General features: G+C 42.9%; 1 protein-coding gene and 1 long non-coding RNA gene across 2 annotated transcripts; both read right to left on the bottom strand.

Annotated features, from left to right (window-relative positions):
* Positions 1–1,096: 1,096 nt before the first annotated feature.
* Positions 1,097–1,768, bottom strand: LOC311262709. Its single transcript, XR_014623296.1, has 4 exons — positions 1,707–1,768; positions 1,473–1,607; positions 1,265–1,309; positions 1,097–1,156 (listed from the first exon to the last, which is right to left on the bottom strand). It is a non-coding gene; the product is annotated as an uncharacterized lncRNA (long non-coding RNA).
* An 85-nt stretch (positions 1,769–1,853) lies between these two features.
* LOC311262167 (uncharacterized protein) lies at positions 1,854–4,923 on the bottom strand (the record flags this gene model as incomplete). Its single annotated transcript, XM_084361399.1, has 7 exons — positions 4,855–4,923; positions 3,274–3,382; positions 3,035–3,135; positions 2,669–2,941; positions 2,424–2,517; positions 2,188–2,255; positions 1,854–2,093 (listed from the first exon to the last, which is right to left on the bottom strand). Exons 2-7 carry the CDS (start codon positions 3,380–3,382, stop codon positions 1,854–1,856), a joined length of 885 nt encoding a protein of 294 aa, XP_084217525.1. The 5' UTR covers positions 4,855–4,923.
* Between the last annotated feature and the right edge of the window lie 9,529 nt (positions 4,924–14,452).

The following is a 14,452-nucleotide window of genomic DNA, read 5'->3' as shown; positions in this document are numbered from 1 at the left end:
CAGATCGCCAGACTGCCACGAAAACACAGTATCAATGCTGTGTTTGGCTATAGCTACCAAACTAACAGCCACACACTGAAGCCCTCCGTGTTGGAACCGAGCGTCCCCTTGGTGAAAAGTTCCCCTGATGGAACTTACATCGGTCTCTGGCCTGACTGAACTACCATCCTCGAGCTTTGCTGCAACACCGACATCAACAGTCTCGCCTGCAAACAATGTAGCACTCTCCTTGTCATTGTCTACTGGACACGCCATGACAGAAATGCCATGCACGGCATACCACTTCGCACCTAAAGACTCCTGCAAATGACCGATGTGAAGCATCAAGTCATTAAGGCATGTGTTGAACACAGCCACAGATGTGCCAATACCAGATGCCATCCCAGATGCGTCACGCGTGCCACAATCAACAACAACAAAGTACCCGTTATGGAGAATAACGGCACTGACCGCACCACCGAGGTTCAACAGACACGCGCCGTGGATAAACAACTGCTCTTGCAGCTTCTCGTACATCGCGGTGTCTCCCTCCAGCCAATTAAAATCGCTACGTGCTGGAGGAGGAATAGCTACCTGCCACTGCCTGCCAAACACATTGTGCTGTTCGAGCAACTTGCACAAGTCCTGTCTATCCTCGCTCTTCTGACTAGCTTCGATGTAACTGGCCAGTTTGCCACCTTCTACGCCTATGCTATCGACATCTGTCCCTTTCCACGTACACACTGGAGAAATGACATGTTTCATGACTGCTGCAACGCCACATGCCATGGGTGTATTTATGTCGTAAGTGACTGGTGCACTTTTGACACGAATACCAGGAACAACAGACTGCAAGACCTCTTCACACCTGCAGGGAACGGGGTTAGCGTCACACTTACCTTTGTTGGATCTCGGTGTCGGCGAGACACCGAGATCGACGACAGGCCGAAGGCAGCCACCCGGCGCAGCGACGACAGGAGTGTCACCGGCGGAGGTGGCGACGGCGACCTAGAAGACAAGAAAAACATTAAATGATCTATAAATAAACTAGACTACTATTTTTATAAAAGGTACTAGACGCAAAAACTGTACTAACCTCCTCCCTGGCGTCTGCTTTCAGATGAGCAGTTGCAGGCGGTGGCACGGGTTTCACCACGGGCAAAGCTCTCGCCGGGACCTAGAGAACATTTTTTCCCAATGATTATCCAATTATTGCCGTAATACTGCAGACGTGCACACAAAAAAAAGCCCAATAAGTCAAATATCGAATAAAATCGAGACAAACCTTCTGGCTTGCAGAAGTCCGACGACGATGTTCCACTTTTGGACGCTAAAGGAAGAAAAAAAAAAAAACACTTTCTGAAGCCATATTTGGGCAAATGCCCTTGTGGACAATATTGTGCAGTTTTGCATATTGTTGTGAGTGTATCAGGAAAAAGGAGATGCTAAACAGGCTTCAACAAACCAAGAGATACAACTTGCACGCAGTTTACCTTTGAGCTTCGTGGAACAGCGGCAGAATCAGGGGTAGGAAGATGGGATGGCACAGCAGCATCCATCGCAGCCAACACCGAACTGCTGAACCAAACAGGGTTTGGCTGGATGAGTTGGAGTGCGCTTGCGTCAACCTGTGAAATGCATATAGAGAACGACTCCTCTGTCAAAACGCCATCATCAAATCAACAATCGTATCCAAAACAGGCTAGGTTAAATCAAGTGTAACATACCTGCTGCTGAACCACCCTCTCTGCACCAGAGGACTGCTCACGTTCCTCAGGTGCTCTCCTCTGTAATGACAAAATAAGATACTTTGTATTAAACCACCAGTCGAACATTGCAGAGGTCAGCTGATCAAAAATACATCAACCGCAGCATTACAATGCGTAAACAATTACCTTCCTGCCCTTGCCGACGACTGTCCACTCAAAGGGGTTTGAGGGACGAGGTACGGCGACCTGTCCCCTGACAACCACCTTTGGGACGACGTGCCTACGAGGCAACGACGCTCTGGGAGCAGGCTGTACCGTTGGTGTCGGAGGCTGCAGTTGTTCAAATGCAGCGTTCCACAGCAGCCCGGCTAGAACGGGCATGCCGTCACTATCGCTGAGGTGAACCTGCAAAAATAACAAAAATGAAACGGATTACGCGGTGCAATAAACTTGCCATTCGACTACAGACAGTGTCGATGACGCTATGTATTCTACTTACACCATCTCTGCACCACAGCTCACGGCGGTTCATGGGGAAATGCTCAGCTGTAGGGAAGTACCTGACACCTAAAAAAGAAAAATAACATACATTATTTTAACATCTCTATGGGCTATATTTAAAGTTTTACCTGAATGATTATGGAAATTGTAATATTCGTTCAAACGGTCTGCCAAACAACATATGATGCATTATACGTGGAAATGTACTTAAACTATAGTCTTTTTAAAACTTACCCATACGTGCTGCCACGCGGCGGAACTCTTGACGCATGAAGTCTTGCTGAAGGACTTCAACGGTCAAACGAGGTACGAAGTCTGCGACACACACCTGGAGAGCAAAGTGGTTGTTAATGACAAAGTAATTTCTTTCTGAAAATGCAATAACTAATATCATATAAATATACATTATTTTGCAACAGTTCATACAAGTAAATTAACTGTGGTAATATATCAATGAAAACAATAGAAAATAAACCTACGTTAGACCATCGACTGCAAGCGGCTTGCAGGAACTTAGCGAAGTCTGCCCCTGCCTCGTCGATGGTCTTGCTGGTTGTCAGGTTGTTACTGGGTGCCATGACCAGGACTGCGTCAGGAGTCCGAGGAACAGCAGCGTGCAGCAACTCGGTCCTCAGCTCCCTCGCACAGGCCCCGGGCGTGGACATGATGCCAAAGGAGAGCGAGCCCTCTGGCATCGGAACAATGCCATCTGCGAAAGCGCGCAGATGGGAAGCGCCTATGAGAAGAACAAACTGGAAAAAAAGATTACAATGTTGTAGAATGAAAATCACTAATTATTATAAGTCTTATTATTAATATCATTATTATTACTATTATTATTTTACCTTCTCATCAGGCACTTGCGACGGAATGACCAACTTGTGTTGTTTTCCCGTCAGCGACGAGATTGGCCATTGTCGCACAGCGTGGCGCTGACCGGTGCCAACTAATACACAGAAGAAAAAGACACCGAGATACACATAGTTCATAAAACATTACAAATCATCATCACAAATCATGTAAACGCAACACACCTTGCCACTAGCAAAATATACATACACATACAAGGAAAAGATTTACATACGTGCGACAGAGACATTGGCGGGCCGCTGCGGTTCCACGTCAACCGTTCGCCGTTCTGCCATACGCCGTTTGGCTGCCTCCGAACGGCGATAAGACTTGCCCCGTGGCATCTAATAACAAGTAGACAATTGATTAATATCGACATTACAACTCATATTTAGCCTGCAATAATTGGAAAAATACATCTTATACACATGTTTAACAAGCAACTAGTGATGGAAGCAGAAAAATTAAAGTTGTTACTTAAATCAAAGTATTCATACAACACTGACAAATACTAGACTAAAATGCTGATAGTTTACTTTAACCCTTGTATTATGTTTGTTTGTCCCCCTTTACTTTGGTGTTCCCAGTCAAATTTGACCAGTGTGGTTTAACTGCTCTCACATTAACACAAAAAACATCATTTCAACATAATCGGCACCAAATTCTATTTAAGACCTTTTAATACTGTACATAGTGTATCCAACTACCAGTGAACATCAATAACTGCAGTAAATATCCAAACAATAGACACTGAAAATTATAATAATAATAATAATCAAAACACAGACCAAATTCACAGAACATCATAAAATCAACATGAATAGTCATCTCTGTGTGTGTGTGTGTGTGTGTGTGTGTGTGTGTGTGTGACAGAGTGCAGTGAAGCGCTACAACGCCCGCGACATTTCAAATATACTCGCGCCAATCGCAGCGCAATAACGGAGTCGTTTACCAGTGAGCCGATGTGACAGTTGAAATGACTTTTGATATTAAATTAAATGACTATTGTCTAAAGACTGGCGTTGCTAGTAGCTTGTCGCTGATTTAGCAAACAAACCAAAGGCATATGCTGCCAAACATGTCGTTATAACCTGTGCTAACAGCCAACCGCCTCTCCTACGACTACCGCGAAGTTCAAAAATGTACTCCAGCCAATCATGACGCTAAACGCCCCGAAGTTGGAAATGTGCTCCCGACAACCACAGCGCGAACACCCCGGCGAAATTTCAAATATACTCGCGCCAATCGCAGCGCAATAACGGAGTCGTTTACCAGTGCGGCGATGTGACAGTTGAAATGACTTGATATTAAATTAAATGAATATTGTCTAAAGACTGGCGTTGCTAGTAGCTTGTAGCTGCTTTAGCAAACACACCAAAGGCACTCATATGCTACCAAACATGTGGTAATAACCTGTGCTAACAGCCAACCACCTCTCCTATGACTACAGGGAAGCTAGTTACAGTAGCTACTGCAGGAGAAGGCTCGGTAACTTTTAGCCCGTTTAGAAAAAAACACCCAAAGGTTTCTGCTGCCGAGCGATGCTAATAATGCTTGCTAACTAGCTGTCTCGTGACAGCAGAGTAGCCAACAGTGTTAATAACAGCATTTATAATACTCATTTACAAACCATACACACGCAATGTACCTTACTGAAGTTAGCAGTATTTTAGATACATTCAGAATTATACATTCAAAATTACGGTTCGATGAGGCAGCTAGCATGGATGTTAGCTCGTTGTCCGCTAGCTCGTTGTCCGAGCAGCCTTCTCTGTGCCGCGATGGGAAACAGCGGATTTAATCAAAATTAACTCACCGTGTTGAGCAAGTTGAAAGTCCTTGAAGAGAATGCTGCTGTCTTAATCCGAAAGTTTTGGAAATGTCTGCGAATATCTGTATATATTTGTGTGTATTTGTTGAAAAATCAGTAGAGCCAAGGTGAAGCAGTCTGCACAGGACGAGAGTCAAGTAACAGACAACCGTTCAAACGTTGCAGCTCTGACGTCAAGTTTTTTCTCACGACGTGATTGGTTGATGCGTTCAAATCCATTACAAAAGCTAAGTTAAATCAATCTCCGCTGCTTTTTCGCAGCATTTTCCATAATCAACAGATAAGATATATTGTTGGCTACCAGGTGGGCATATTACCGCGAGAAATACATACATTACCATAAATGCCACCTAATTCTTCAGTCTGAATTATAAAAACATTTGTCACTTTCCAGTAGGCATGGTGGGTGAGGATATCAGTCACACCACATTATAACAGCATCCATGTCATGACAAACACTCAACCAGTACGTGTTTAAATTAACAGGAGGACACCGGGGAAACACCTTGAAAAAAACACACACGTCATCATCATGACGTGTACCGTCACGCCTCTTTTGTCACACACACTTTCTCTCAAACATAACACAGGTATAAATTTAAGTAACTCCTACAGATTGCAGGTGAAAACTGTCACTATTGTGTTTGGGGTAACATGTATCATATTTAGGTAGGCACCTTTCCAAGGCACCACCAACTAAAAATAGGAAGTTAGCCTCATATCCATCAATCAGACTTTATTGATATAGCACATTTTATACAAATAACATATAGCTGAAAAACTATTATGTTCACATTCAAGCAGAAACATCACCGTTAATGAGGAGGCAACACAATTGACAACTTACTGATAAACATGGCTAAAACTTATTTACAGGTTTTTGTGATAACAAAAATAATCGTTTGGAATTTTTTTTAATTATGTGTATTCTTTAATCTGCCATTATATACAACAGAAAACACTGGAAATATTTACATTTCTATGATGACACAATAAATGTATTCTCTTATAACTGATACATTTTACAATCACAATCATTAAAAAACTAAAGACAATCCCAGCCAAGATTAACACTGACTAAAATGGATTCCTCCCAGTTTTAAATCCAAACCCATTATATCCCGTTTCAAGCGGAGAGACAAATGTCAAAGCCTTTTCAGAGGAGATTTAAATGCAACAGTAATGCAGAGGAGGCAGAAGTGTTTCCAATACAAACTGCTCTCCTCTGCTAAATCTTTTCCACCTTTATTGACATGCATAAGTAAAATAACAGCATTACATCACATTAAATTGCTGTAGAGTAGTTACAGTATAGTAACATAATCAGCCAGTAGGCTACAGTTATTGGATGTATTTGTGGTACATTAATAAAAGCTTGAAGTGTATCCGATGGCTGTCTTTTCTGTTGGATGACAGAGCGAGTTTGTGTTTCACAAACGCTCTGATTTTGGTTATACTGTGGAAATAAAGCAGAAAAAAAACTTCAATAACTGTTGGAAATTAGACAAGTTGTTGTGGATTAGAGGATTCTGACAATACTACTTTTAAGACTCTTTAAGCTTTGTTCAAACATTTTGCCAAACATCTATTCACAGCTCAAATGATATTTGTCTTAAATTTTCTAAAGGAAGGATGTGCGTGCCCGACAGCAGCATGCTGCAACACCAGCATGTCCTGACAGCAGCATGCCCTGACAGCAGCATGCCCTGACTGCAGCGCGCCCCAACGCACGTGGACTGCGAGGGCCCGTACATCACTGCTCGCAGTTTTAATTAGGGCCCGAGCAGGAAACCTGCGAGGTCCCTATTGTAATTGTAATGTTTCTTATTATTATTATTTTTATTTATCCCAAATGATCGCATTTTTCACTGCCTGAACATACCCCAAAACTCACCAAACTTGGAATATACGTCACACCTGGCGAAAAATTTTATAATCTGTCGTAGTTGTGAATTTTCACCACTAGGTGGCGCTGTTATCAAGGAAAGTGCGTTTTGCCTAATAACTCCCACATACTTTGTCGCACATTCTAAATCCTTATATCCACGCGTTCAGTGAATCCTCCTGAATCTCTCGGTATAGGCCACGCCCATATCCGCCTACCGTTTTTTTCCGCTAGCTCGCAAAATGTCGCAAACCTACTTTTTCGAACTCCTCCCAGGCAATTTCACCAATTTGCACAAAACTTTGCACACAGCATCTGTGGACCCTCCTGACAAAAAGTTATTAAAAGAATTTTGATACACCAAAAAATTCTCAAGTTATTAAATTACAAATTCCTGCAGATTTCGCTCAAAACAGGAAGTTTTGCATATCTCCACATTGGTGTGTCCGAATGACATCAAACTCAGGATACTACTTCCCCATGAGCCTCTAAGGCTCTGTGCAAAATTTGGGATGATGACCACCAGGTGGCGCTGTTTAATTTCAACTATTTTATATCTCAACATCAGTTTGTCGGATTAACACAAAACTTGGTACACTCATTCCCAATGCCCTCCTGAGGATAGCTGACAAATGTGTTCCAAATCCGACACTAGGTGGCGTTCTGGTGGCCGTCTCATTTTATATTTGGCACTGTGCCCACACCATAACACTTATGGATATGAAATTCATTGGGGTGCTATAGACTGGCCCCTGTAACTCACACACCAAAAATGACCAGCAGGTGGCGCTGTTATCAAGCCAAAGACGTTTTTGGTTAAAAACTCCCACATTATATGTCGCACAGTTTAAAACCTTATATCTACGTGTTACCTGAATCCAGATGAATTGATTGATGTAGGCCACGCCCACTTTTGCCCCAAATTTCCATTCGCAAAATCACGAAAACTGATAAACGTACTTTTTCGAACTCCTCCCAGGCAATTTCACCAATTTGCACCAAACTTTGCACACAGCATCTGTGGATGCTCACGACAAAAACTTATTAAAAGAATTTTGATAGTCCAATAAACACCCAAAATATAGAATTACTATTTCCTGCACATTGTGGTCAAACAGACAATCTTGCGTATCTTGACGAAATACAGTCCGATTAACACAAGACTTTAACTTATTGTGTTCCATGGCCCACTGACGGTTTTTGCAAAATTTGGTGAAAATCGGCTAATAGATGGCGCTTTTATTGCTAAATGATGAAAGAACTGCTTGACTGCCTTCACTTTTGATTACTCAATGGAAGTTGTTGCATGAACAAGCCTGAACAGCAGCATGCACCGACAGCAACATGCCCCAACAGCAGCATGCCTCGACAGCAGCATGCCCCGACGGGAGCATACCCTGCGAGGGCCCGTTCATCACTGCTTGCAGTTTTAATTAGGGCCCGAGCAGGAAACCTGCGAGGTCCCTATTGTTTTTGTAATGATTATTATTTTTTGTTATTTTTCTTCTGCCAAAATGATCGCATTTTTCACTGCCTGAACATACCCCAAAACTCGCCAAACTTGGAATATAGATCACACCTGGCGAAAAATTTTATAATCTGTTGTCATTGTCAAATTTCGCCACTAGGTGGCGCTATTATGAAGGAAAGTGCGTTTTGGCTAATAACTCACACATACTTTGTCACACATTCTAAATCCTTATATGCACGCGTTCAGTGAATCCTCCTGAATCTCTGGGTATAGGCCACGCCCATATCCGCCTACCGTTTTTTTTCGCTAGCTCGCAAAATGTCGCAAACCTACTTTTTCGAACTCCTCCCAGGCAATTTCACCAATTTGCACCAAACTTTGCACACAGCATCTGTGGACCCTCCTGACAAAAAGTTATTAAAAGAATTTTAATATTCCAAAGAATACTCAAGTTATTAAATTACAACTTCCTGCAGATTTCGTTCCAAACAGGAAGTGTTGCATATCTCCACATTGGTGTGTCCGAATGACATCAAACTCAGGATATTACTTCCCCATGAGCCCCTAAGGCTCTGTGCAAAATTTCGGGACATCACCACTAGGTGGCGCTCTTTAAATTTAAGTAATTTATATCTCCACATCCGTTTGTTGGATTAACATGAAACTTGGTACACTCATTGCCAGTGCCCTCCAGAGGATACCTGACGAATGTGTTACCGATCCGACACTAGGTGGCGCTCTGGTGGCAGTTTCATCTTCGATTTGGCACTGTGCCAACACCATAACACTTATGGATATGAAACTCATTGGGGTGGTATAGACTGGCCCCTGTAACTCACACACCAAAAATGACAAGCAGGTGGCGCTGTTATCAAGAGAAAAGCGTTTTCCGTGAATAACTCCCACATAATATGTCGCACAGTTTAAAACCTTATATCTACGTGTTACCTGAATCCAGATGAATTGATTGATGTAGGCCACGCCCGCTTTCGCCCACAATTTCCATTCGCAAAATCGCGAAAACTGATAAACGTACTTTTTCATACTCCTCCCAGGCAATTTCACCGATTTGCACCACGCTTTGCACACAGCATCTGTGGATGCTCACCACAAAAGTTATTTAAAGAATTTTGATAGTCCACTAAACACCCAAAATATAGAATTACAATTTCCTGCACCTTGTGGTCAAACAGACAATCTTGCGTATCTTGACCAAATACTCTCCCATTAACACAAGGCCTTAACCTATTGTGTTCCATGGCCCACTGATGGTTTGTGCAAAATTTGGTGCAAATTGCCCAATACATGGCGCTTTTATTGCTAAATGATGAAAGAACAGCTTGACTGCCTTCACTTTTCATTCCTCAATGGAAGTTGTTGCATGAAGAAGCCCCGACAGCTGCATGCCTCGACAGCAGCATGCCCCGACGGTAGCATACCCTGCGAGGGCCCGATCATCACTGCTTGCAGTTTTAATTAGGGCCCGAGCAGGGAACCTGCGAGGACCCTATTGTAATTGTAATGTTTATTATTATTATTATTATTATTATTAGGGCCCGAGCAGGGAACCTGCAAGGACCCTATTGTAATTGTAATGATTATTATTATTATTAGGGCCCGAGCAGGGAACCTGCGAGGACCCTATTGTAATTGTAATGATTATTAGGGCCCGAGCAGGGAACCTGCAAGGACCCTATTGTTTTTGTAGTGTTTCTTATTATTATTATTTTTATTTATCCCAAATGATCGCATTTTTCACTGCCTGAACATACCCCAAAACTCGCCAAACTTGGAATATACGTCACACCTGGCGAAAAATTTTATAATCTGTCGTCGTTGTGAATTTTCACCACTAGGTGGCGCTGTTATCAAGGAAAGTGCGTTTTGCCTAATAACTCCCACATACTTTGTCGCACATTCTAAATCCTTATATCCACGCGTTCAGTGAATCCTCCTGAATCTCTGGGTATAGGCCACGCCCATATCCGCCTACCGTTTTTTTTCGCTAGCTCGCAAAATGTCGCAAACCTACTTTTTCGAACTCCTCCCAGGCAGTTCGACCGATTTGCACGAAACTTTGCACACAGCATCTGTGGACCCTCCTGACAAAAAGTTATTAAAAGAATTTTGATATTCCAAAGAATACTCAAGTTATTAAATAACAATTTCCTGCAGATTTCGGTCAAAACAGGAAGTGTTGCATATCTCCACATTGGTGTGTCCGAATGACATGAAACTCAGGATAATACTTCCCCATGAGCCCCTAAGGCTCTGTGCCAAATTTTGGACGACCACCACTAGGTGGCGCTCTTTAAATTGAAGTAATTTATATCTCCACATCCGTTTGTCTGATTGACATGAAACTTGGTACACTTATTGCAAATGCCCTCCTGAGGATGGCTGACGAAGGTCTTACCGCTCCGACACTAGGTGGCGCTCTGGCGGCAGTTTCATTTTGTTTTTGGCACTGTGCCCACACCATAATACTTATGGATATGAAATTCATTGGGGTGGTATAGACTGGCCCCTGTAACTCACACACCAAAAATGACCAGCAGGTGGCGCTGTTATCAAGACAAAAGCGTTTTTGATGAATAACTCCCACATAATATGTCGCACAGTCTAAAGCCTTATATCTACGTGTTCCCTGAATCTAGATGAATTGATCGATGTAGGCCACGCCCACGTTCACCCCAAATTACCATTCGCAAAATCGCGCTAACTGAAAAACCTACTTTTTCGAACTCCTCCCAGGCAATTTCACCAATTTGCACCAAACTTTGCACACAGCATCTGTACATGCTCACGACAAAAAGTTATTAAAACAATTCTGATACTCCAATAAACACCCAAAATATAGAATTACAATTTCCTGCAAATTCTGTTCAAACAGACAGTCTTCCATATCTTGACCAAATGCAGTCCCATTAACACACGGACAGTTAAGACATACATACACAATAATCGGGCAATGCGGCCGGGTAACTGGCAGCCCCCGACCGCAGCACACCCCGACACGCGTGGACTGCGAGGGCCCGTTCATCACTGCTTGCAGTTTTAATTATTATTATTATTCTTTGTCCTTCCCCGAGATCGCATATTTGGCGGCCTGAACAAACCCCAAAACTCACCAAAGTTGGAATATAGATCACACCTGGCGAAATTTTTTTTAATCTGTTGTCATTGTGAATTTTCACCACTAGATGGCGCTATAATCAAGCAAAGTGCGTTTTGGCTCATAACTCCCACAAACTTTGTCGCACATTCAAAAACCTTATATCCACGCGTTCAGTGAATTGTGCAGAATCTCGTGATATAGGCCACGCCCATTTCCGGTTACCTAATTTTTTCGCAAATTAGCAAAATGTCGCAAACATACTTTTGCTAACTCCTCCCAGACGATTTCTCCGATTTGCACCAAACTTTGCACACGGCATCTGTGGACCCTCCTGACAAAAACCAATTAAAAGAATTTTGATATTCCAAAGAATACTCAAGTTATTAAATCACAACTTCCTGCACATTTCGTACCAAACAGGAAGTGTGGCATATCTCCACATTGGTCTGTCCGAATGACATGAAACTCAGGATACTCCTTCCACATGAGCCCCTAAGGCTCTGTGCAAAATTTTGGCTGATGACCACTAGGTGGGGCTCTTTAAATTAAAGTAATTCATATCTCAACATCCGTTGGTTGGATTATCATAAAATTTGGTACACTCATTGCCACTGCCCTCCTGACGATAGCTGTAAAAGGGGTTACCGATCTGCCACTTGGTGGCGCTCTGGTGGCAGTTTAATTTTATATTTGGTACTGTGCCCACACCATAACACTTATGGATATGAAATTGATAGGGGTGGTATAGACTGGCCCCTGTAACCCACACACCAAAAATGACCAGCAGGGGGCGCTAAATGGCTCCACAACGCCCCCTGGAATATTTCAAACTGTAAGCCCCGCCTCCTACATGCACGTACATGAATAGAATTTGGTACGCTTATGTATCATGAGGAGACGTAAAAAAAACCCTCTTGGACCCATAACCTCAGTCCAACGGGAAGTCTGCCACATTGGTTCAAAGTTGAGATTTCGCCGCCATTGTCACCCATTTCTATGCCTCGTACATTATTTAACTTGGCCTACAGATTTAACGCCACAGGCTTCACATTCACTATATATCATCTTCAGACCTTGATAATGAAAAGTTGTTAAAAGCTTTCACCTACGTTATTCCTAGTGGGCGTGGCAGTGCGTTCAATTGCGATGACCCCCTTATGGCTTTTTCCATTTTGTAGGTACCCATTTCTATGCCTCGTACTTTAATTAACTCGTCCTACAGATTTAACGCCACAGACTTCACACTCACTATATATCATCTTCAGACCTTGATAATGAAAAGTTGTAAAAACCTTTCACCTACGTTATTCCTAGTGGGCGTGGCAGTGCGTTCAACTTCGCGACCCCCCTTATGGCTGTTCCCATTCTGTAGGAACCCATTTCTAAGCCTCGTACATCGTTTAACTTGGCCTACAGATTTAACACCACAGACTTCCCAGTCACTATATATCATCTTCAGACCTTGATAATGAAAAGTTGTAAAAAGCTTTCACCTACGTTATTCCTAGTGGGTGTGGCAGTGCGTTCAACTTCGCGACCCCCCTTATGGCTGTTCCCATTCTGTAGGAACCCATTTCTAAGCCTCGTACATTGTTTAACTTGGCCTACAGATTTAACACCACAGACTTCCCAGTCACTATATATCATCTTCAGACCTTGATAATGAAAAGTTGTAAAAAGCTTTCACCTACGTTATTCCTGGTGGGTGTGGCAGTGTGTTCAACTTCGATGACCCCCTTATGGCTATTCCCATTCTGTAGGAATCCTTTTCTAAGCCTCGTACATTAACTAACTCATCCTACAGATTTAACACCACAGACTTCCCAGTCACCAAGTATCATCCTCATGCCTTGATGATGAAAAGTTGTGAAAAACTTTTACCTACGTTATTCCTGGTGGGTGTCACAGTGTGGTCAATTTCGATGACCCCCTTATGGCTTTTTCCATTCTGTACTGACCCAATGTCTGTGCCTCGTACTTCAACTAACTCATCCTACAGATTTAACGCCACAGACTTCACATTCATTCAGTGGCATCCTCATACCTTCAACAGCCTACGTTGTGCCTGGTGGGCGTGGTCGTGCGGTCAATATAAATCCTTCGCCATCAAGCAGGAAGTCCTCACAACTTCAACATACAATTGTTGATCCGCATCAAATTGCTAACACATGTAGAGGGGCTGGCCCGGAATACGTCTCTGCATTAATACTGCGTCATATCCATAGCGGCACCCACTGAACACAGGAAGTCACTGAAGATGTCACTGTTGTGTTTTGTGTGACATGAATCCCATTTAGGTAGGACATTTCCACAGGCAACGGGCAAGCACACATCCGAGCGCACAGGCCTCCGACGGCGCTACAGCCCAACGTACGTGGGGAGCGAGGGCCCGTTCATCACTGCTTGCAGTTTTAATTAGGGCCCGAGCACGAATCTCGTGCGAGGACCTATTGTATTTGCTAGGATTATTTATTATTATTATTTTTTTTCCTTCCCCGAGATCGCATATTTGGCGGCCTGAACATACCCCAAAACTCACCAAACTTGGAATATAGATCAGACCTGGCGAAAATTTTTTTAATCTGTTGTCGTTGTGAATTTTCACCACTAGGTGGCGCTATAATCAAGCAAAGTGCGTTTTGGCTCATAACTCCCACATACTTTGTCGCACATTCAAAAACCTTATATCCACGCGTTCAGTGAATTGTGCTGAATCTTGTTATATAGGCCACGCCCATTTCCGGTTACCTAATTTTTTCGCAAATTAGCAAAATGTCGCAAACGTACTTTTGCTAACTCCTCACCGCCAATTTCTCCGATTTGCACCAAACTTTGCACACGGCATCTGTGGACCCTCCTGACAAAAACCATTTAAAAGAATGTTGATATTCCAAAGAATACTCAAGTTATTAAATGACAACTTCCTGCACATTTCGTACTAAACAGGAAGTGTGGCATATCTCCACATTGGTCTGTCCGAATGACATGAAACTCAGGATACTACTTCCACATGAGCCCCTAAGGCTCTGTGCAAAATTTTGGCTGATGACCACTAGGTGGCGCTCTTTAAATTAAAGTAATTTATATCTCCACATCCGTTGGTCGGATT

The sequence above is a fragment of the Pagrus pagrus genome (assembly GCF_965226575.1).
Source record: "Pagrus pagrus genome assembly, chromosome: 9".
Taxonomy (NCBI): Eukaryota; Metazoa; Chordata; class Actinopteri; order Spariformes; family Sparidae; genus Pagrus; species Pagrus pagrus.
Note: the sequence above shows the minus strand (reverse complement) of the source record. Positions and strands in the feature narration are given on the sequence as shown.